Genomic DNA, 25,238 nt, shown 5'->3' with positions numbered 1-25,238 from the left:
TTAGAACAGCATTTGTTTGAGCTGGTGTAGCAGGTGAATGTACTCCTGCATGGCCTTCTTGTGGGCATCCGGACTGCTGGCTAGGTTCTGGAAGAGGTTGGGGGCTTCAGCCATGTGCAAGTCGGAGGGCAAACTGATCTCCATGGGAAACCTCTCGTTGCCTAGGACGAAGTGGTTCAGCTGTTTTGCGTCCAGTGAGCAGCGGAGGTACTTCATGGTGTCCTCCATGCGCCGCCAGAAATCCTTCCTGCGCCACTGCGTCAGGGGTACGGTGTTCAGCAGGTGCATCACCACTGTCTTCAGGGCATAGCTGGAGAAACCTGCCCCCATCAGCATGCGGCTGAGGAGCTGCAGGCACTTGCAGTGCCAGCTGTCAGGAGGAGCCTGCCTGGAAATGTGTCTAAAGAATTTTGCCTCTGCCACAGCGTAAGTCTCCACCCATGTTATGCTTGGGATACCTACTTCTGTAGGCTGGCTGCCCACAAAGATATCCGAGTCTCCTTGCCTCACTCCTAAGATGAGCTCAACCATGAGGCTTTCCTGGTCTTTCCTTAGCTGAAATTTACAGGACCGGGTGGAGGGCAGCAATCTTAAACGCCAATGGCGCGATTGAGGCGAAAGCACCCAGGCTTCTTTCATGAATTGATAGAACCAGTGGACAGTGTTCTCCACATCTAGATAGCTGTCAGTGCACAGGGTATCCAGAAGGCTGGGGTCCTGGTCCCTTCTCAGCTCCTCCTCAGAGTGGTGGAGGAAACATAGCATGTCGTCCCCCAGCTGCTCCCTCGTGCAGGTGCACAGCAGCTCCACACGGACACAGCAGCTCCTCTGGAGCACCCCTGCAGTTTCCAGCTCCAGGTGGAAGGCATGTCCTGGAGGGGGACTCAGTGGTACAAGCACATTGTACACAAGGTCCTCTGCACGGGGACTCCAGCCTTCAAAGGTGCTGCCCACTCCGATGGCTTCTTGTGGCACTGGGTAGAAGCTGTTGGACCAGTTTTGTCCAAAGATGTCTGTGAGTTTCTCCATCAGGTCTGTTACGATGGAGCAACCCTTGTCCAGGTCCAGAGCAGGCAACTGTACGCGCTCCTCTAAAAGGCTTCCAAGGGTCCTTTGAATATTGCGACCATCATCTTCTTTGTTTGCATCATGTTTGCCCTCTTCCTTTCCATCAACATTGACTTTCTCCCCCTTCTCATTGGTGTTTACGTCTTCCTTTCCATCATCAGAACCTTCTTTTGCTTCATTTCCAGCAACATTACCTTCATCCTCCTTTCCATTGTTGTTTAATTCTTCCTTTGCATTGTCAGAACCTTCTTTCACTTCATTTCCCACGTTGCTTTCTGCCTTTGCATCCACAATACTGCCTTCTTCATTTCCATCCTTATTGTCTTCTTCCATATCTGCATTGCTGCCTTCTTCATTTCTGTCCTGATTGTCCTCTTCAACATTTGCACTGTCATTTCCTACTTCTCCCTTTACAAACTCGTTGTGTCCTTCTTTTTCCTCCTCCACCAAGTTGCTGCTGGACCTCTCCTTGTGGCCACTGTTGTCTGGATCACGTCTCATTTTGTGGAGTCCAAACCACAGTGCCAAGAGAAGGACGAGGAATCCATTTGCAGCCCAGAACTGCCAGGCAAGCAGGGCTCCCCAGGCCACACCACTGTGCTCCATGTTCTGCTCCAGTTCCTGAATCAGCCGAGTCATCTCCTGGTTCAGAAAATCAGCACGCTGCTGCATGCGCTCCCGTGCGGCCTCATCCAGCCCATCCCCGGCCTGCTGCGGGTACTGGATGAGGCCTTGCAGAAGCAAGAGAAGGAGTGTAGTGGCAAGCATGGCCTAAGCAGCTGGGTAGGGGTTAAGTGAAGATGGGAGGGAAGTACTGAGAGGGGAAGTGGGAACAGGAGTCCCAGGGATCTATTGGAAGACAGGAAGGAGGGGCCCAGGCAGCTGGCAGGCTGCAAGGCTGTGCCCCACTGCTCCAGCAACAGCAGCAGCACTGTGCCCTGCCAAAGGCAGTCCCACAAGGGATCGGCCTCTGGATGCCCGGTGAGAAGCAGCTCCCCGGGTACTGGCGTTTCTGCCGTGGGCCTCGTCCCGCGTTCAGCACAGCCTCCTGTCTGCGTGCGCACTCGCCGCTCGCCGAGGCTGTACTGGAGCAGGGTCACCTGCTGCTTGGCTTGATAGCTGCCCCCATTGTGATGCGGGTCCTGTGATGTCACAGGTGCCAGAGTGCGTCCCAGCCAGGCCAGTGCCACCCTCCATCTCTACCTCAGCTCATGAACTCATAATGGCAACCAAACACCTGACACGTGCAGACCCACGGAGCATAATGGACTCCCAGGGGTCCCCTTGATAAAACAGGCAGAGCCCCCCGAACCCTTTCCAATCTGAACTTGGTTCACATGACCCATAAATGCTTTGTTCCTGTACATCTCCTGCTGTGAGATGGAACCGGTTCCCAGAGCACATAATAATTCACTGGGCAGAAAACTTCCCACAGGCATTTCAACACAGAAAATTCTCCCGTGTCAGATATGGTCCCTCTTGTGCTTTTCCACCACGTGTTGTACGACCCAGGCACAGAGATCACTACTAGTAAAGTCTTACCTGTGATGATCTCTTGGGAGCGAGTGCTCCCTTGGGAGGCTTTATGGGTTAGTTAGAACAAATCTAGAGCTCTTTTACTCCACGTAACTGGCCTATGGCAGACATCATAAAAAGAGAGAGAAGCTCACCCACAGGCCTCTTTCCAGGGCTGCCTCTATGGTTCAATTATTAAATTAGTGGAAAGACAAGCACACGGTTTCTAAGGAAATCATATTTTAGAAAATTTGGACTGACAGATGGTTGTTGAAGCAATCTGGTTGCACAAGAAGTCTGTGGGATTCTTCTGCCTTGTCTTTCCCCAGTGTTGATTCATGCAGGCTGTTTCTAGACAGGGGTTTCCAGAGTTTGTCCACATGCCTGTGTAGGGAGTGTCCACAGTGCGAAGGTCTGCTATGAACAACCCAGGTACAACCCTCACCCTGCTCTGTGACTGGAAGGAAACCTGGCCACACCAGGAAAGAAGGCCACAACTTCTGTCTGAGAAGGAGCGTGCACAAAATCGTGGTGCTTGGAAAGTCTTATGTTTCCATCACTATTTCTCTTAGTCCAACTAACAGCAGCCTGTTAAGCAGAATTCAGGCTTTTCACCCTGAAAATCATTGCTAGAGACGTCAATGCGATGAGGCAATGTAACTCAAGTTCATTCTTTGCTCATTTTTTTGGAGAATGCACCAGCCAAAACTGTTTTTAAATCCAATGAAAAAACCTCTATTTTAAAATTGCAAGGTCAGACATTAGTTGTGAAATGCCAGAATTAATTTTGCTTCTACAGTCCTACTTCTGTCTCATTGTGCCTATGCATTAAAATGCCACAATTTGCATAATTGCAAAGCGCTCCTGGCACTGAAGTGGTTTTGCAGTGCTGGCTGAAGGCCTCAGGTTTGTTGGTGGTGGAAGGTGTACTGCAGACAAGGCAGGGGAATTTACAGTGGTGGTTCTGGAAGTATACACAGTTTTCATTCCTGTGTTTTCTAACACTTGAGACTTAGGAGCTTGGCTTTTCAAACTCACTATTCTTTTCAACAGATCATCATTATAGATAAAACTCATGGTCTCATTGCTCTGTGTCCTGAAAGGATGTGCCATTTTCTCATGAGTAGCCTTAGTATCATTACAAGTGACTTGATCTACATGGCTGAAAAGCTGCAGGATCTAAGGATAGCTCAGATTGTATTTGAAGGGGCAGCTTTTAGTAGAGCCTGTTCTCCTGGCTGAGAACTCCATCTTAGCATTCACTTGCATGAGGTCGGGCTGCTCCAGCCAAGCAAAGGCTCTGGTCCCACAATGACTTCAGTAGGTCTGGTTGACATGCACTAAATCAAGGTGGTGCTCAAGTTCTAGGACATTTTGGACAATACGAGTTTATGTTTAGGTTTGTGTGATGGGATCACAGACCAGATAAAATACAGGCAATTCTATCACATAAAGATCCAGCTTAATTTTAAACTTCTTTCCAAACTTCAACTAATTCAAAAGTTTTTAACCAACCTGAAATTTCATAACATTTTTGCTGGGGTTTTTTTTAAGTTTTACTAGAGAAAACAATAGAATTTTTCTTCCTTTAGGAAGAATATATAACATTAATGGATCATTTTCCAGTTAATGAAACAATATGCTTTTGATAATGGTTTTAAGTTGCCAGCAACATATTAGTCAAATTTCTTTTGCATTCTTTTTCCCTTTACAATGCGCAAAAGCAGTTATCACAGATATTATCATGAAGCATTCACAAAATATATGCAGCCCTATGAACATGGTAATGTAAAAGTAGACAATTAAAAGAATATGCTCCTTCTCAGAAAGAAGTACGCCAGTACCCGGGGAGCTGCTTCTCACCGGGCATCCAGAGGCCGATCCCTTGTGGGACTGCCTTTGGCAGGGCACAGTGCTGCTGCTGTTGCTGGAGCAGTGGGGCACAGCCTTGCAGCCTGCCAGCTGCCTGGGCCCCTCCTTCCTGCCTTCCAATAGATCCCTGGGACTCTTGTCCCCACTTCCCCTCTCAGTACTTCCCTCCCATCTTCACTTAACCCCTACCCAGCTGCTTAGGCCATGCTTGCCACTACACTCCTTCTCTTGCTTCTGCAAGGCCTCATCCAGTACCCGCAGCAGGCCGGGGATGGGCTGGATGAGGCCGCACGGGAGCGCATGCAGCAGCGTGCTGATTTTCTGAACCAGGAGATGACTCGGCTGATTCAGGAACTGGAGCAGAACATGGAGCACAGTGGTGTGGCCTGGGGAGCCCTGCTTGCCTGGCAATTCTGGGCTGCAAATGGATTCCTCGTCCTTCTCTTGGCACTGTGGTTTGGACTCCACAAAATGAGACGTGATCCAGACAACAGTGGCCACAAGGAGAGGTCCAGCAGCAACTTGGTGGAGGAGGAAAAAGAAGGACACAACGAGTTTGTAAAGGGAGAAGTAGGAAATGACAGTGCAAATGTTGAAGAGGACAATCAGGACAGAAACGAAGAAGGCAGCAATGCAGATGTGGAAGAAGACAATAAGGATGGAAATGAAGAAGGCAGTATTGTGGATGCAAAGGCAGAAAGCAACGTGGGAAATGAAGTGAAAGAAGGTTCTGACAATGCAAAGGAAGAATTAAACAACAATGGAAAGGAGGATGAAGGTAATGTTGCTGGAAATGAAGCAAAAGAAGGTTCTGATGATGGAAAGGAAGACGTAAACACCAATGAGAAGGGGGAGAAAGTCAATGTTGATGGAAAGGAAGAGGGCAAACATGATGCAAACAAAGAAGATGATGGTCGCAATATTCAAAGGACCCTTGGAAGCCTTTTAGAGGAGCGCGTACAGTTGCCTGCTCTGGACCTGGACAAGGGTTGCTCCATCGTAACAGACCTGATGGAGAAACTCACAGACATCTTTGGACAAAACTGGTCCAACAGCTTCTACCCAGTGCCACAAGAAGCCATCGGAGTGGGCAGCACCTTTGAAGGCTGGAGTCCCCGTGCAGAGGACCTTGTGTACAATGTGCTTGTACCACTGAGTCCCCCTCCAGGACATGCCTTCCACCTGGAGCTGGAAACTGCAGGGGTGCTCCAGAGGAGCTGCTGTGTCCGTGTGGAGCTGCTGTGCACCTGCACGAGGGAGCAGCTGGGGGACGACATGCTATGTTTCCTCCACCACTCTGAGGAGGAGCTGAGAAGGGACCAGGACCCCAGCCTTCTGGATACCCTGTGCACTGACAGCTGTCTAGATGTGGAGAACACTGTCCACTGGTTCTATCAATTCATGAAAGAAACCTGGGTGCTTTCGCCTCAATCGCGCCATTGGCGTTTAAGATTGCTGCCCTCCACCCGGTCCTGTAAATTTCAGCTAAGGAAAGACCAGGAAAGCCTCATGGTTGAGCTCATCTTAGGAGTGAGGCAAGGAGACTCGGATATCTTTGTGGGCAGCCAGCCTACAGAAGTAGGTATCCCAAGCACAACATGGGTGGAGACTTACGCCGTGGCTGAGGCAAAATTCTTTAGACACATTTCCAGGCAGGCTCCTCCTGACAGCTGGCACTGCAAGTGCCTGCAGCTCCTCAGCCGCATGCTGATGGGGGCAGGTTTCTCCAGCTATGCCCTGAAGACAGTGGTGATGCACCTGCTGAACACCGTACCCCTGACGCAGTGGCGCAGGAAGGATTTCTGGCGGCGCATGGAGGACACCATGAAGTACCTCCGCTGCTCACTGGACGCAAAACAGCTGAACCACTTCGTCCTAGGCAACGGGAGGTTTCCCATGGAGATCAGTTTGCCCTCCGACTTCCGCATGGCTGAAGCCCCCAACCTCTTCCAGAGCCTAGCCAGCAGTCCGGATGCCCACAAGAAGGCCATGCAGGAGTACATTCACCTGCTACACCAGCTCAAACAAATGCTGTTCTAAGCATTTGAAAGAGATCTTCATGCACAGAGCTGTGCTTGTGGGGCCTCATTTACTATATATATTAATACTTTCTACTTAGTGAATTTACTATATATATTAGGACCCCTCTAGTTAGTGAATTTACTCCATATATTAGGATACTCTAGTTAATTTACTATGGATATTAGGACCTTCTAGTAAATCAATTTACTATATATATATTAGGATCCTCTAGTAAGTGAATTTATTATATATATGAGGACCCTCTAGTTCGTGAATTACTGTATATATTAATAGGCACTAGATTGTGCATTCAGCAATCCCAAATCTTCTTTTGTCTTTGTTTCAATAAACTGATCTATTCCATTATCTGGACTGTGCAAGCTCTTTGTGAACTCAACCAGACCTAGAGTATTTTTAAATTCCACTAGCTGTGAATTTGGGACTGGCTGGGAGTAGGCACTGTAAGTAGCAAGCCTTTTTTAACAAAGGCACACAGTTCTCACTCCACATTGCTTCTGTCAGTGGTCTCCCTGGTGCAGCAGCCACTGAAGACCATGGTGGCTACTACAAAGATGATTTTCGCCCTGTGTTCCTCTTGCACTCTCAGGCCATGCTGGCCATTTCACATGGGCTCTGGAAGTCACTAGCAGCTCTGGCTGGGCAGAGACCAAGCAAGAGACACCGTTGCTATGAGGAAAAAAGTCTGTCTGCTGACCCTAGATCACTTCACAGGCCTGGCAGAATTGTATCTTGCCTAGGCACTGGGTCACTCAACTCACAGATGGAGCTGAACTAGATTTCTTCTGAGGCAGCCTGCACCCACTGAGAGCAAGCTGGGTGTGCCTTCTCCCAAAGGCAAAGCCAGCAAACAGTGACTCTGTTGTCACTAACACTAATCCCACTGTCAGCACATCTTGCAGTCTTAACCAAGAACCAGAACTTGGTTCATAAACAAGTGTGATATGCTGAAAAAAGTAGATGCATGAAGAAGCATGCACAAGAAACTCTTTCAGTGCTGCAGGCTGGACTACTGTGCCACAGGGAAAGAAAAGTGCATGTCTATGTAAACATCAGCATTTATGTGTCGGAGCAAAGCTATGGCATGGACATCAGCCATGAACCTACAGAGGACACCAATGGAAACTGTCTGGATGCAAAGAAACAGTTCAAGCATCAGCCCTGGAAGAGCACGTGTGTGCTCTGTTAGGAGGTTTTTCACATAAGACACCGAGATACAATGCCTATGGCAAATGCTCCAGTGGATGGCAAATGTCCCAGTGGAGGGTTCTAGCATGCAGTGCATCAGTTCAGTGGAAAGGACCCCTGCCTTCTCCAGTTTTCATTCCCCCACAGACAGCTTGCCTTTTCCATACTGTCATGGTTTAGGAATGATGCTCCCCAATGTAAGGTTCCCACCAGAAGACTCCGAACCATGCATTGCTCGCTCCCTCTCTCTTCTCCCTCCCCACGGAGGACCGGAGAGAACTGGAGACACCAAAGGTAATGGTCATGGGCTGAATTAAGAACAGTTTACTGGAAACAACAAAGAGATAAGAAACTATCAATAACAGCAACAGTATTAATAGAGTGTACATGAGGTGGGTAATTCACACATCAGAGCTCACCATGAGGAACACAAATCTACCCCCACAACTCACCTCCCTCTACATGACCAGGACAGACCCCATCCCCACTACAGCCCCTGAAGAGGACATGAGGCGGTATAGCATAACTTCAGTGTCCTAGCCATGTGCCCCCTGGCCTGTGCCAGGAAACATTGACCCTCACCTAGCCAGAACTAGGACACACATGCCTATGACTAATTTTGGAATTTGCTGTAAGGACAGTGTCCACATGTAAAGCCAGCACAATTAGCATACATTTAATATTGCCAGAAATCTTATGAGACATCATGTAGTGGGCTAATTTCTGGCTCACTGAAAAATCACTGAACTACTCTTCCAACCTAGTGATTTTGTAATATAGGTTGGATATTAAGAACATTTTTTTATAGAAAGAGTGTGTAAGTACTGGAATGGTCTGCCCAGGGAGGTGGTGGAGTCACTATCCCTGGATGTCCTTTAAAAAAGACTGGATGTGGCACTCAGGGCCGTGGTTAAGTTGAAGTGTTAGGGTATGGGTTGGACTTAATGATCTTGAACATCTCTTCCAACTCAGTGATTCTGTGATTCTGGAAAACAAAGTATTATTGCTTCCTTTTTAACATTCAGATCTAATATTCTAATGATTTTTGCTCATACATATTAAATCTCTTGTGCATGTCCTTTGCAGTTAAGAGAATATTACAGAGGTCTTAGTGAGACAACATCTGAAGCATTATTTTTCAGTTTGACTTTCATTGATACTTCCATTTTATGAGACTCTGTCCTTCACCACACTTCTTGCTCACTGATGGCTCCAGGAGGAATCTACCCATTTCATTATCCCAAAACTTTTCTCAGAGAAACACCTGATGATCATGCAAAGAGTACAACCTACCACCTAAGCTTTAGCTTCAGCATATTACAGCCACAGAATACATTTTAGGTTCTAGATTTTTACATTAGGGAGACACCATATTCAGGGAAACAGTTTTCCAAAGTGATGGAGCTCCTCTGAGGTTTTCCTAAATGTGCAAAACTGGACACCATGGTTTCCAGTTCTTGCAGTAAGCTCGAAGAAGGACCAGGCACATCTGGTTTTACCCCAGGTAGATCAGTGCTTGACAATATATCCATGCCTTTCTTATACTACAATTCCTCTTCAAAATTACCATCAGTCTTCAACACAAAGACAGTTTTATATCTATACTGATGTAATTTTCTGCATCGTGTATGTTCGGTTTAGGGCAGAGATTTTTCAACATTTCATCACATGGATCATCTTTCTATATGGATTGGCTGTTACCTCCTATGCCTTTGAATCAGCTAGAGCAGCTGCTGAATCAAAGGTAAACAGCCAACAGTGTCTGCTTTTTGCATGGATGCTTCCACTTTTACTACTCTAAAACCTGTTAACAAGCCCACACTGTGTGTGGTACAAGCCTGGGCACTAGGCCATGGCCTGACCTTCATCCCTGAAGGTCTCAGTATCCTGTGCAGTTCTCCCTGTGATGGCTTCACAGTTCATTCTTTGCCCAACCAGGCATATTTAGGCTGATCGCCAGAATACAACTTGGTAAGGCAAGTGTCTAGTGCACTCTGACCCTACTCAAATGCTGGTGAATGTCCTGGATCAACAAACACCATTATCTTCCTGACACAATTTTTCTGGAAGTTTTCTACCATCAACAAGGCTAAACAGAATACAAAGTTGCATTCTAAATCAGAAGCTTTTTGTGACTTTTGTCCTTTTGCTGCCCCTTTAATTGGGAGGGATCAAGTTAAAGAGTCTGAGGAACTTAAGGCATTTCTAAATCCACTTCTTGGCACTTATGAACTCTGGTGACTGGGTTCAAAATGGTAGTAATAAATTAATGAATAATTCAAAACCACTTATGGAAGTCACTCTCAGCAATTTCCCTTCACATTCCATGTACTGAACAGTGAAGACAGCTACAATGGTTGGCTTTATCAGGACATTAAAGCTGTTACAAGGGTTTAAAAGATAAGAATAGCAACACACACAATTTCAAGTAGAAGTTACATTATACATGGTGATATCAAGCCAGTGTTCTCATGAAAGCATTCATTTAGTGAGTTTAATGAGACCAATTTGTCAACAATTTCACACACCATTTGCCTAGAATTCTCCAATGCAGGATTTCACTCCAGGCTCCTCCTCCCCAAATAAAGTGCACGTTGTATACAGTTCTGCCTATCATTAATCATCTTTTCAGCGCTGCAAGTTCAATGCTGCTTTCCCAGTAGGCGTCCAAGGGAGCAACACAGCCAAAAGAGGGAAAAGTCATGGGAAAAGAATATAAATGTTCACTTCACCAAAACAAAAGTAAAAAATAAAATACAAGAGCAAAACTCCCAAACCCTAGCATCCTTGTCTGCCCCCAGTAGCTGCTTCTAACAGCAACTCCTGAAGCTCTACCTTTTTCCTTCAGCTGAGTGTACAACTATTAAATCCAAACTGTGCTTCTTTCACCTTAACCTCTTTCAAAGCAGAGGTTAAGACCATCTGTCACTTTAGAATACAAAAAATATCAAAAGTAAAAAAAAAAAAAAGTCAAACCGCTTCCCCCTCTCATACTGTAATCAGCTTCTGGAATTGTTGCATTTTGTTTTTCAACTATGTCCAATTCAAAGATAACTCTTTCTAAAAAAAACCCCAACAAACCATGTATTTATTGAAACTTTATCTGTGAAAAGCTTAACTTAATAAATAACGGCTGAAGAAATCATTACTGTTGATTGTCAGCATTTTTCTTCTAACCAAGATGACTGAAGGAAAAGCAGATGGAAAGTAATTAAAAAGACCAGGAGTGAGGTTTGCTGGAAGTAACTTATACTGTTGGTAAATCTGGGACTTATAAATTATTCTCTTCCATGAAGGAAGAGAGGCAGATGTTTCTGCTATTTCAGCAAGGAGCTAGGGGAGAGCAAGTAAAAATGAAAAGAAAAATCAATAGAAGAACAATGAACCTGTAAATACACAATCCAACTGGTATTACAGACTTACTGCTTTTCTCTGATGCTTGAGAAGTGGAGAAGGGATCCCCTGACATAATCTTATTAAAAACATTCAAGACACCAACAACTATGGCTTACTTCATCTTATGTGGACTTGTGCAGTAGGAATATGGGCAGAAGAAAGCATTAATTTTACTTTTAAATATCTGAACTTCTAAAGATGTGTAGGAAGAATTGCCAGTTCTGCAATATGTTTTATGTTATGCTTAAATAATATTGAAAACCTGAAACAAAGTAAAAGAAAAAAGGGAAGTAGGTGGAGCTGTGAGCTTATACTCAACATAGGATCCCTCCCTGTTACAGGAAAGGCATTTAGGAAGGTTGTGAGAAGACGGTGGAGGACAGGGGAAGCTGTACTGAGCACATCTAAAGGGGCAAGACAGGCTCAAGCTACAGAGCATTTCCACGGAGACAAAGTGCCGCTATCATCTGCACTGGCAGCATTTTCAGCTCAGCACTGCTCTGTTTCACTAACTGTGCTCTCTCTTGCCAGAGGCATCTGAAAGGAGAAAGCTGTTTTCTGAAGTGCAGCAAATCAAAATTTTACTATTTTGACCCTCAGCAATTATCAATAAAAGGTTAAATGAAATGTGGGCTTGTTTATATGCATAACTGCATATATCTGTATATAGCAAACAGAAAACCACTCCTTTCAGATTTTTTTCGGTATCTGTTTAAAGATATGTGTGTTCTTCTGAATACTTATCACCTACTTATCTTTCAATATTAAAAAAAAAAAAAAATTAAAAATTCCCCAAACATCTGACACTGCATCTGAAGGAACTAAGGTGCTCCATCTCAGCTGTTGCGTCTTTCATGGGGGAAAAAAAGATAAATCCATACAGAAAGGTCAGATATATATATATATATTTTTTTTTTTTTTTAAATTAACATTCTAAATATTTTTTTTTTTTCTTTCCTGGAAGCTGTTGAGTGGTCGTCAATGGTTGGCAAGAAAAAATAGAATAGAATAGAATAAAATAAAATAGAATAGAATAGAATAAAATAAAATAAAATAAAATAAAATAAAATAAAATAAAATAAAATAAAACCTACTTTCCTGACCCCAGGCGTCCAGATATGAACCTGTTCAGACTAGTCAAAAAGAAACTATTGCAGAAAATACACAAATGTTGAGGGATTTTCTTAAGTCTGTCTTCTGTCTAGATTTAGTCTTTTTTCTGGCTCCAGTAACACACGGTAAATTACCATCACCAGTCTCAAATTTAGGAAAGTAATTACTTAGAAACTTCAGAACTGAGCTTTGAAAATGCGCCTCTGGCCATAGTTTATTATGGTTACAGTCAGAAATGTCCTATAAAAATGACATGAAGATGATGTAATGTCAGCCACAGAAAATTCTATTTGTTCAATTAGCAAGGTCAAAGGCTTTTTCTTTTTCTTTTACTCCCATGCCACAAAATTCAATGCTACTGAAGAGCTCCAGAGTGCATTTCTTTGTCATAGAATCATAGAATCATTTAGGTTGGAAAAGACCTCTAAGATCAAGTCCAGCTGTTAACCCAGCATTGCAAAGTCCATCACTAAACCACAGTCCCAAGCACCACATGCTTCTACATGCCTTTTAAATAGTTCCAGGGATTATGACTGCACAGCTTCCCTGGGCAGCCTGTTCTGATGATGGACAACTCTTTTTGTGAAGAAGTTTTTCTGTTATCCAATCTAAATCTCTCCTGGCACAACATTTCACCTTGTCCTGTCACTTGTTACCTGAGAAAAAAGACCAGTGTTTACCCCTCTCCACCCTCCCTTCAGGCAGTTGTAGCAAGTGGTAAGGTCCCCCCTGAGCCTCCTCCTCTCCAGGCTAAACATCCCCATCTCCCTCAGCCGCTCCTCAATGGACTTGTGTGCCAAGCCCTTCACCAGCTCTGGTGTCATTCACTGGACACACTCCAGCACCTCAGTGTCCTTCCTGAATTGAGGCGCCCAGTACTGCACACAGCACTCAAGATGTGCCCTCAGCAGTGCTGAGTACAGGGGGACAGTCACTGCCCTGGTCCCGCTGGCCACACTATTGCTGACACAGCCCAGGATGCCCTCGGCCTTCTTGGCCACCTGGGCACACCCTGGCTCATGTTCAGCCAGTTGCTGACCAACACCTCCAGATGCTGTTCCAATGGGCAGCTTTCCAGCCACCCAAGTGCAGGATGCAGCACTTAGCCTTGTTGAACCTGACACAATCGTCCTTGGTTCATCAGTCCAGGCTGTCCAGATCCCTTTGCAGAGCAATAGGCACTACAGGAGAAGAAAGACTGACTTAACATCCTGCACATAAAGACATCCTGTGGATACTCAAGAGCCACCTGAAAAACTCTGGAAGCCTTGGGCCATACAGGTCTTTTATCAGCACAAACTTGTGCATTATCAAATCCTTCTCAAAGGAGAATCTATGAGAGTCCCAGAAGTTCCAGTGGCTGCCTCAACAGGTTCTCCTGCACACGGAGGCAGAATCTCCATAGAACTGGCTTCACCCAAGGTGAGAGACCAAGGGTATGCCTATGGAGGATAATTCTCAACCTGTATTGTGAACACTGGATCAAATAATTCCCCTTTAAAAAGCACAGATATACCAGGACTATTCATCATAGCTTCTTCCCTATTATATAGTTACTCCTACACCCCATATCTTTTTGCCAAAGGATGTGATCCTGACCTGAATTAGCTATAGGGACATGTAAAATATGTTGCTTGAATACTAAACTCCAGACAGCTAAAGAGGAGAATGTATCATTTTACTTAATACTTTAACTAGTTCTGTTACCATATGGTGAAATATAGAGACCATCTTAAGGATATATCACATGGAAGAAAATGGACAAAAGGCTGTAAAGATGCTTTAACTCCATGCAGTCCCACAGTTAGACAAAAGTCTACAGGTATGCACATGAAAATTCCATCCCCAGCCCCACATGCTTCATAAATACTTTTTTTTTTTAAATTTATCATGGTGCAGGAATCAGAACTCTCTAGAAAGAAAATCAGAAAGACAGGCTCAGGACTGTCTCTGACGTAAAATCACACTATATACCATCTTTGTGGAACTTGCTGACACAGGAGATTGTGGAGACAGAAAGCATTGTCAGATTCAGAAATGATCCTGCAAATTTATGGACAGTAGGTCCATAAACAGAGAGGCAACAGGAGGGAATGCACCCTGTAACATCCCTAATCCAACTGTGGATCCAGTGCAATATAATGTGAATGGACCAGGGAAAATGACTAAGATTGCACAATCTCATTAAATGCCAGCTATAGTTATCCTTTTTGCTGGAGAGGAAGTGTACAGGGAAATAGTCTGATTTAGTAGAGCATTTTGAGAATCTACATCCTTCTTTATAGGCACTTAAAATCTGTACTGCTTGCAATGACATTAGGAATCTGTGTGACATTCAGCAGACATGCCTCAAAACTATTGAAGTCTGTGATCATGTTTTCTGTGCTGGATAGAGCTGTGTTAACATTGATGTAACAGGCAGCCCTAGAGTTATTTCATTATTTAGAAAGTCTGAAGAAAAACAGCATTGTAGTTTTGTGTTCCTTTATCCAACTCCTGTCTGCAATGATGGTGGAGTCAGGCACCAGTCTACTGCTTGCGTCTAGTGTCTCAGCCCTGTCCACCCCCACATTGCTGTTCCCTAATGCATATTTGTGACAAACTTGGAACAACATCTGACCTTCGAAGCCTCTAGCTGCTTCCCTGCTGCCTGCCAACAAATTCTGGCTAACACTTAAAGAAGACATCTCACCACTGACCTGGTACTGTGCATTATCAGCCTACAGTGAGGCCCTGCAGTTTAGTAAAACAGTGCCCCAAATACCCCAGGATTCCTAACCCTGCACACTCATATCCCGTGTTTGTCAGAACAGTGCACACAAGCTTTATTATTGAATCAGTATTAATCTGAAGTATGTGTACTCTTTTGCCTTCAAAAATAAAATGAAAAAGTCTGAATTCAAACAGGAAAAGGGTAAGGGAATACAAATAATCAGGGGTAACAGTCAAGAGCTTTCTGTAAGTGCTTTATCCTTTCAGATGAGTTGGTGGAGGCAAAGTGACTGGTCTCACAAGTCATCTTAGGACTTGCTACACCTACACCTAGATATATATACTTTTTCATATTCAGGATGGCTGTCCCTGCTTCAAGCTTTTCTGAAGATGTTGCTAAAACTTTGGAAACTGCATATGTTTACGTAAGATATTTATGAAGTTCATGTAAAATTTAGAAGCTCTCACACACAAAAAAAAATCTGGCATGTTTAACAAATTACAGTAGGACTGGGTGCTTAATAGGTACCATTGCTTTTAGGCTATGTCGCTGCAAGGTTCAGGAAGAAGAAACTTAGGTCATTTTCCTACAGAAATATCAAGTTTAGTGAGAGTCTCAGAAGGTCACTTGGGAAAGGCAGGGATTATGTAAACTGTCCTGGGTCCATGTTTATCTAATCCAGTTACAAGACTTCTGGTGGTGAAGACAATTTCTCCTGCACTTCCACACACTTACCATGAGAGACTTTTTCTTAATATCAAACTTGAGTCTTCCTGACCAGATTGTGCTTTACCCACCATGGACATGAAGTTCTCGCATATATGAACACAGGTATCCTAACTGCTCCCTTCTCCTTCTCTGAGATGAAAGAAGGCACTTCATTGTGTCCTTCATTGAGATAAATGCTATTAAGAGCCCTGAGCATCCTCATAAGTGGTTTTAGGTTTCCTCTCCCTAAACTGCAAGCATCTCTAAGCACTGCACCCAGAACGAGGCATAACATCCAAGTTAAAACCTTAGCAGAACTGACCATCCTGCACAGTGCTGGGGCTCTTTTGCATACAGCCACTGTCCATTTCTCCCTTGGATTGGGAGCTTTGCTGTCTAGGCAGCAGCTCTATATTGTTGATTTATGTTCAGCTTTTGAGCCATCTACAGGCTCTGCGTACAGGCACAGGCAGCTGCATTCTCTTGCCTGTTAGAGTTGCTGCAGCCTCGGTGGAACTGATAAATAGGCTGCTGTAGATTTATAGTCAGTGAACAGATGACTCAAAATTGCACAGTCTTTGCTTTTATTTCTTCTTTACTTTATCAACAGACTCAAACTCCACAGGGTGTATAAATTCCACAAACTTTTCTTTCCTTTTTGGACTTTGGAAAAATGCAGGTCAGGCAGTGGGGGTCCTTTGTACAGGACATTGCTCATCCCTACATGTGCTCGTGCTTACAAAACCAGTTTGCATTCCCTCAGGAACATACAGTTGTCCTAGTTTCGAGGACAGGTGTCTGTTAAGAAAGGCAGGAGCCTCTCTTTAGAATGGAGAATGTAAACCCCCTCCCTCCAAATTATTAGAATTTTGAAATCAAGGGGCTCTCAGGCAAAGACATGAGAATTAGGAATAACAGTTCTTTACTAAGAAAATTAAAATAGAAATAGAGTACTACAAAGAACAAACCCCAAACACTGACAAAGTCAGAATACAACCTGCCACACCATCAGGCAGGATGTTGGTAGCAGTCCCATTAAATTGTGGCTGCATCCTCCTGCAGTGACAGATGTGATTCAGTTGAAGCAGTGGTCCTGTAGAAGGTGCAATTTCCCTCTGAAGGTCCAGTGATGATGTGGAGAAGTCCATTTTCCTCTGGAGTCCAGATGGAAAAAAGGACTCCCTTAGTGTCCCAAAATCTCAGCTTTTATCTTGGTAAGAAAGGCTTGGCTCTTCCCCCTGGGTGAAGCATCTCCCAAGGGGATGCAGTAATTTTATCAGTCACACAGTGGGACTCAATGGGCGATTAGATACCTCCCTGGAGGAAGGATGGGTTGTGAAAAGATAAAGAACACTGCCCTACCTGGTTTCATTGGGTGGCCCATTAGCAGAATATCTCCCATGGAGATAAGGATCACTGACCCCACCCTCAACAGATGGTGATAGAATAGATACCTTTTATCACACTCTGTATTGTAACCCAAGACAGATAGCAAAGTCTAACAAGTAACATGACCCAGATGGAGCCAGTCTGTGCCTGGATGACAGATGTCCTTGTCCAGTAGATCAGGGGCATATTGCATAAAACATATTAAACTAACATTATTTGTGCCTTTTCTGGATTTAAATGCCTTCTTTATTAGAGACATGAAAGAGTTTTATTCAGGGATGCTTCTGAACAGGAGAAATGCAGCTGACACTGAATTTCTGTCCCTGAACCAGACTCAAGCTGCTATTTTTGACCAGTTGCATTAGAAAAACAAATTCAAGTGTGTCTGTGCACCTACACAGAGGAGTTTGTATGTTTGTGCCTGATGGTAAAACTGTCTTTCCTACTTGAGTTCCTGTGTGGTGTCTGGGCTTTTATATGCTGTCTTACTTGTTGTAATTCACTATTCTAAATGTATTGAGATGGTATATCCTTTGACTCCTGTGATACCCTATGGTTTGACCCTCTCCCCTCTGCCTCTACCTTATTGGCAGGTTGCCAAATACCCCCTTCCCCCTCCTTGTGCCTTGAATATCCCCGCAGGCCCTGTGCTTGCTCTCTTTCTCCCTGGACTTCTTTGAGAATAAACCTTGGAACATATCCAGGGGGTCTGAGCTTCCTTAATCTTGCTTTGTCCTTGCCAACTCCCCCCATCTCTGACTTAGAGCTAGCAGAGACAGGTCGGAGAGTGGGGAAAGGGGTGTGGCAATTACTGTAGATAATAACAGCCAAAAGAGCTACATACCTGCTTTCCATTGCATGCAAGTTGTTCTAAAATATTTATATTTATATTTATATTTATATTTATATTTATATTTATATTTATATTTATATTTATATTTATATTTATATTTATATTTATATTTATATTTATATTTATATTTATATTTATTTATATTTGTATATTTATATTCACTGAGCACTAAGTGTCATGTCACACTGATCTGCTCCAAGGGATCTATTAACAAGAACTTGAGTTATTTTTGCCATCTGGTGGCAGGTCATAACAGGGCAGAAGTACTCTTTCCTCAGAACTAGTCCTGATCAGGCCTAAAAAACAGGACCTTTGGATAAATTATTCAACATAATATTTGCTTTCAGAAATTTGGCTGTTTCTTTTCCAGCTTCATCTGTAAGACAAAGCAAGGTTTTGGGCTAGGATGGAGCAGTGGACACTGAAGAAAGCTTTTTGGTCACTATGCCATCATTGTTCAAGTCCCTTTCATTCACCTTAACTCTTCCTCCTCTGGTGACCTTGGTGCCATTTCTGGTCTCTGCCCATGACTGATCCCAAATTCTGGCATTCAGACAGACTTGCAAGCATGGATGCAGTTCAGTACAGTTTGCTTGGTCTGGTGTTAAAACAAGATCTGTGGTTTCCTGCTGAAAATGTCATTTTATGAGGCTTTTATGAATTTTTTGGCCAGCTGTGTGGTCTTCTGTTGTTCAGGGGACAGGCCCTCAAGCCCACTGCTTCTAAAGTAAGGGAGCAAATAGTGACATATCAGGGTCAAATTCAGCTAGAATTTGCACATGAAGAGGCTCCAGGGGAAAGGATAGCTTTGATCTGTCAGGAGAGAATTCATTAAGCAGGTGGATGTTCATGGTTTTCTATAAACCTGCAGGATAGCTGACTGGCCACAGCAGGAGGAAATTATGGTAATGATTGCGTTTTTCCTGTTCTCTGCAGGTGATCTTTGAAAGGTGTCATTTTTCTCAGAGGCCTGTTTCCTAGTGTTTCCTTTTTTTTTTTTTTTTTTTTTTTTTTTGCCATGTGACTGCTTTTAATATATGCATCACCTTTAATACAGACTCTACAGTGCATTATAATTAGTGCCACCTTACAAATTTCTGAATGTGTAAAGAACCAAAACCTCCTTTCTAATTTTAATACATAAAATCCAAACATTACTAGGTTTTAAATATATTTTTGATGTCCTCTTTAAGGTAGTCAATTCAGTCCTGAACTACTTTATCTTATACAAGGGGTTTTTATAGGAACTGATAACTCAGTAGGGTTTTTAAGTGTTATGAGGCTTATTAATTTTTTTTTTACTTAAGACAAATGAGAAAGATGAAATGGTTTAAAGAGCATCTTCATTTCTTTTCATTAAACCTGCTAACAGTTCATGTTTTTCGATCATTTGAAACTGTTCATATTCCTTGGTGCATAATTTACAGACTTGCACATCTGACAGATAATAAATTATTTTCAAATGCAATCCACTAGAAATCTTCAGTTCTTTTTAAAACACTGGTAAAGTTTTCAGAGGGAGAACTAAGCTTTGCAGTATGGTAGCATCACTTGTATTGTCCTATACTCTGCTGTATAGAGACTGTGGTTAGATTTCAGTACTGGTAATCATTCCATTGATATGTCATTTATAGAATAGATATGCAATAAACTAAGAGATTGTGTAGTTAAAAAACACCCAAATATTATGAAGCAACTAATATGAGAAGTCAACAAAATCAAATATATCCTTTTCTTAAAGTTTCTGTTGCGGTGGAGTCCAAGTTGTGAATTAATTCCAGAGGAACCATCAGCAGTTTGCTTTGCATTCATTATGGGTTCCATGATACCTTATGAATGGAGAAAAAAATTCCTGTCAAACCACTGTGGCTTTGTCTGGAGTATCATCAGACTGACAGAGCTCAGTAAATGACCTGCTTATATCTTTGCAGTGCTGTTTGAATTACTGAATTTGATTTGTACACCAGAGTAGGTCAATACTGATGATGACCAGCTGCAAGAGGAGAATATGCGGCAAGTTTTGCTTTAAATATTACATGATTTCTTTTAACAATAAGTTGAATTTTCAATATAATTCCAAAGGAAAGATATGAGAATGTGTTTTGCTGTCTATTTAAGGAGCTATTTTGTAGAGCTCCCATCATATTACCTTTCTGTGGTGAAGCACCTGTTTATGAAGTGTATTTTTTTGGTTTCTATTGGTTTTCTTATTGATGTTCAAAAGAATTTTTGAGTCTTTCCAGTCTAGGGATTGGTGCTCAGTTTGACTCCCTAAACTATATGCCTCTAATAGCAATGTTATGGGCTGGGTTGTTTGGGTTTTTCTACTTTAAACATTTTTAAACCTTATGTATACAGTAGTTACTGGAAATAGCTTTTCCTTGAGAGCCTTGTTGTGTTTCACCACTCTAGTTTTGGGATAGTGATCATCAATTTAAGAGCCAATATTTCTATTCTTGAGTGAGTGGAATCTGATTCTTCCTTGTTATCAAAGTCATATGAATGTGAGGTCTGTTCCCTGCACAATTCTTGCTATTTCTATTGTGTCCCAAAAGAGAAACTCAAAGGTTGCCCTTATGCTGCCTATAGTTCAGTTGATTTCCTGTCAGTGATGATTAATGCAAGGAAAATGGAAAAATTGTGACTTCCCAGAGGTCGTGGTGCAAACCTTTTGCTTGTGCAACATCTTGATTCTCTCTCACTGTGGTTTTAATATCCCAATAGGATGGTGACTTAAATGCAGGTTTGACATGTGGTCTGACTTCCAGTGTTTTTCCTTGGTCTGGAGCTGCAGGCAAGACCTCACCTTATGTTATACCTGGTCCTAGGGTTTAAGTAAATGGTGATTTTTAATGAAGTCCATTAAATGTCTTTCACTTAAATAGATTAGTTAGAAAAAAGCTTAATTGTTTGGAGGAGACATGAAATTCTTCAGAAGAGGAGATGTATGCATTTTATGTCCATAGAAATGAGCATAAAGGGCGAAGATATTGTGGATTAGGAATGGTTCTCCCCATTTCACTGCCCTCACTAGGACTCTCCAAACCATGCACTGCTCTAGAGAGGAGAATTGGAGGCACAATAGGTAAAGATCATGGGTTGAGATCACAATAATTTACTGGAAATAGCAATGAGATAAGAAATTAACTGTAACCGCTACAATAAACATAGAGGGTACAATAAAAGAAATTATTTACATGCAACCCGTAGAGGCTGTGCCGTTTCCATCCTTGAAGATTTTTAAGACCTGATGGCTTAAAGCCCTGAGCAACTTGGTCTGATCTCAGAGCTGATTCTGCAACTTGGATTAGATGTCCTCCCGTGGGTCCTTCCAGCTTGAATTGTTGTCTGTGATTCGTTCCATTAATATTTTAAAACTACCTTGAACTTCTAGCTAAATTTGTTTCTGATCTATTTGTGTCCTTGAGTTCTTCTGCCATCTTAGGCTTGTCCTTTGCCTAAAATAAATTTTATTCTGCGATGTATTAACTGAGAACAATAACGTTTGCTCTTGACTTTTGTTAAGCAGAACAAGACAGGCTCTTCTAATTCTGCACGCACCCCTCCTCCCCTCCCTGTAGTGACTGGAATAGAGTCCCTACTCCTTTCTCATCCTAATATCCTCTCTATACACCTGTTCTCATTTTAATTCATCTTCTGGCATGTAGGTGATTACAGCATTGCAAGTACCGCACAAATCCAAATACAAGGTCAATGAAAAAATGTTCATATCCTGCACTAAGCACTCTTACTACTGAAAATATTTTGCAGGACAAGACAATTCCATTATTTTTTAGCAACTACATCATGCCTGTAGTAATACTGTTGCTGTTTATAATTTCCTGATCTTGTTTTTTACACGTGGAAATACATAAATGCAGTCATATGCAAAATTACTGTGCCATAGAAATTAATGTTGAGTTATCCTACCATTAAAAAGGCTTTTGTCATATTTACCATAAATATTTCTCTTACAAGCAGTTTTCATTTATCTTAGTTGTCTAAGTTCACCTATCTTAATTTTTTCACTCAGAAGTGTTCTAGACCTAGGTGTCTTTCAAATATTTGTGCATAGAAATCTTGTCCTCTCTTAAGTTGCATCTTTTTTTTTTTTTTTTTTTCTGGTGAGTATTGTATCCCCCCAGGACCTTACTCATTTGGATGAGAATCAAAAAGATTTCTTTATAATAAAATGTTTTCATATAGTTCTTAATTTTGTTTTTAGGATCATGTAAAAGACCACTTAAATATTTAAATCCCAGAGATCCCACATACCTAAAAGCTGTGAAACATAAGTATATTGGTCACAGCATACTTTATTAAGCCGGTATTGCAAGTCCTTTTTGAGATACTAACTGTGATCTCAATTTGGTCAAGTGGAGCTGGGGTCCTTCTGGGAAAGCAGCCTTCATTTAAGTAGCAATTAAGAACAATATTTCCCAGTGATAGAACAGGTTTCCCAGGTCATAGTTTCATCTTTAATTTCGCCCCAAATTCCTCCTTTGGGAAATGGTTTAAAGATAACCTAGAAGTGAATTCTCATAGTTTCTAAACCAGATTGCCTGTTCTAAACTGGTAATTTGCCATGCAGGAGATAAATTGGGTTTTTTGAGATAGCACTTCGTTGTTCATGGCTTATGTACTGCTTTTCACATGAATTGGTTAGAGAGCAATAAGGCATCTGTGGATGTAGTAAATGTAATATTGAGCTTGTAAGATTGTGACACAGAATGCTGGGCCCTGTGTAAAGTTCATTAGATAAATGTTCAGAATATACAAGGAGCTTTTAAGTACCAATGCTTAAATTATTTTTATCTCCCTTCCAAGTGTAGTTGCAGAGGTCTCCTGTGTCTGGTCTTGGTACATAAGCCTCTTATAAAAGGAAGGCATGCACTGATTTCAGCACCATCCTGTTGATTTGTGAGAGGGAATTTTCCAGCCTCAGAAATAAATCTCCTGCACAAAATAAAACTTTTCTTCTACTGGATCAATTTATTTTGAAACAGAATAATGTTTATCTTTGTACTAGGTACAGGTGCACAGGGGGCTGGTGGGAATGGGAGCTGCAGACGTCACCTCTGTGAGGAGAGGCTGAGAGTGTCCCATGACAAACACAGTCTGTCCCAAGCAGAGATTGTCCTGTGACCTGGAGAGGTCCTGGTGGAGCAGGTACTTCCCTGTGAAGACAGGGAAGCAGGAGCAGGTACTTCCCTGCAGCAGACATCCACACTGCAGCCCCTGGCAGACATGTTTCGAAGGAACTGTAGCCCATGGAGATGCCCAAGGCTGGAGCAGAGAAGTGTGAGGAGCAGAAAGGAGCAGCAGACAGACTGCAGACCCCCATTCCTCATCCCCCTATGCTACCCAGTGGGGAGAAGGTAGAAGAGTTGGGAGTGAAGGGTTGAAGCTGAGCCTGGAAAGAGGGAGGGGTAGGTGGACGGAGGGTGGCTTATGTTTTATCTTTGTTTCTCAACACCCAACTTGATTTTAATTTGGAATTAATTTCACGAATACAAGCCGCACTATTTTGACCAAAATTTTTGTGGAAACCCAGAAGTACGGTTAGTACTCTGGGGCGGCTAATATATTAACAGTATTCTAAAAGATGCCAACACAGAAGTGAGAACCCGCAGCAGCCCCAAGCCAAGCTGGAGCCCGGCCAGCCCCAACAGAGGTGGGAAAACCCGGCAGAACTGGGGCCAGCGGTGTGGGGGGCGGGGGGGGCAGCAGACCCCGAGCCAGCAGTGCGGGGAAGCCCAGCAGAACCGGGGCTGGCAGCGTGGGGGATCCCAGGGCGCGGGGAAGCCCAGCAGAACCGGGGCTAGCAGCGCAGGGGAGCCCAGCAGAACCGGGACCAGCAGCGTGGGGCAGCCCGGCAGCGTGGGGGCCGGCAGTGCTGGCCAGGGTGAGCAAACGCCGCGGCGGTGGTGCAGGTAGCAGGGGCGGCGAGCGAGCCCGGCAGTGGCAGCACCGCCTGGCTGGCCCCGAGCGGCCCCACCGAGCCGTGGCGCCGAGCTGGGCCACCCGGCCCCATGGGCAACCATGAGCGGGCCGAGCCTGCCTGGCCCCGACCTGAACCAGTAAACCCCGCTATGCCACGATTCTGTTACTAATTGGCAAATTTGTGAAAGTTGCACATGGATCCTCACTGTGAACGAAAGTGCGGCTAATAATCGGATGCGGCTTTTTTATTGACAAAGGCATCAACGTTGTCGACCCACCGGAAGTGCGGCTTATACTCCATGCGGCTTGTATTCGTGAAATTACTGTAATTTTCCTTGTGCTGTCTCTTCTTTTGCTTGAACCAGTAGCTGATTAGTGATGCTCCTGTCTTTGCCTTAACGCACAAGGTTTTTCACGTTATTTTCCCTCTCTTTTCTGTTGAGAAGAGTGATAGAGAAGCTGGGTGGGATCTGACAACAAGGTCAATCCAACACTTCATCCTTGACCTGGTTTTCTTCAACATCTTCATTCATGACTTGGACACAGGACTCAAAGGAGCAATAAATAAGATGCTGATGACACTAAACTGAGGATAGATTCTGACCCCCTTGGGGGCAGGGAGACCCTGCAGAGAGACCTGGACTAATTAGAGAGATGGCCAATCATCAACTACATGAAGTTCAACAAGTGCTGGATTCTACACTTCAGATGGGGCAACCCTGGATGTGTGTATAGATTGGGGAATAAGATGCTGGAGAGAACACTGTGGAAAGGGACCTGGGGGTTCTGGTCCATGGCAAGTTGACCATGAGCCAGCAATGCCCTGGCAGCCAGGGGGGCCAACCGTGTCCTGGGGGGCATCAGGCACAGCATCACAGCTGGGCAAGGGAGGGGATTGTCCTGCTCTGCTCTGAGCTGGGGCAGCCTCACCTCCAATGCTGGGGGCAGGTTTGGGCGCCACAATATAAGAAAGACATTAAACTATTAAAGAACATCCAAAGGAGGCCCAATGAAGGGCCACAAGGATGGTGAAGGGTCTGGAGGGGGAGCTGTATAAGGAGCAACTGAGCTCATTTGATCTGTTCAGCCTGGGGAAGAATCTGAGAACTATTGTTTTCAACATCCTCATGAGGGGAAGCAGAGGGGCAATGTGCTGGTTAAGGTAGTGGTTGCTGCAATTTTATTGAATAGTGGGGCACCTGGCACGATGTAAATGCTATGGAATAAGGATTGAATGTGCTGGGATTGGCTGGAGTAGAATTAAATGTCTTCACATTGACTGGTATAGATTGTTTTGGATTTGTGCACAGCACAGGGTTGATAACAGATGTTGATAGAGACGTTTTTGTTATGGCTGAGCAAGGCCTCTTCTGCTTTCCGTACTGCCCTGCTGGAGAGGAAGGTGAGGGTTGTTGGGTGTTTGGGAGGAGACACAGCAGG

The 25,238-nt window shown here is 43.6% G+C and overlaps 2 protein-coding genes across 2 annotated transcripts; one reads left to right on the top strand and one right to left on the bottom strand.

The window, feature by feature from the left end:
• Positions 1–1,836, bottom strand: LOC116995451 (inositol 1,4,5-trisphosphate receptor-interacting protein-like 1). The gene has a single exon (XM_033058225.1). It carries the CDS (start codon positions 1,834–1,836, stop codon positions 1–3), a length of 1,836 nt encoding a protein of 611 aa, XP_032914116.1.
• A 2,823-nt stretch (positions 1,837–4,659) lies between these two features.
• Positions 4,660–6,495, top strand: LOC116995386 (inositol 1,4,5-trisphosphate receptor-interacting protein-like 1). Its single transcript, XM_033058114.1, has one exon. The coding sequence runs from the start codon at positions 4,660–4,662 to the stop codon at positions 6,493–6,495; it is 1,836 nt and encodes a 611-aa protein (XP_032914005.1).
• Positions 6,496–25,238: the final 18,743 nt, after the last annotated feature.

This window comes from Catharus ustulatus, chromosome 1 (genome assembly GCF_009819885.2).
Source record: "Catharus ustulatus isolate bCatUst1 chromosome 1, bCatUst1.pri.v2, whole genome shotgun sequence".
Classification (NCBI taxonomy): Eukaryota; Metazoa; Chordata; class Aves; order Passeriformes; family Turdidae; genus Catharus; species Catharus ustulatus.
The sequence above is the reverse complement of the archived record's forward strand: the minus strand, read 5'-3'. Positions and strand labels throughout refer to the sequence as shown.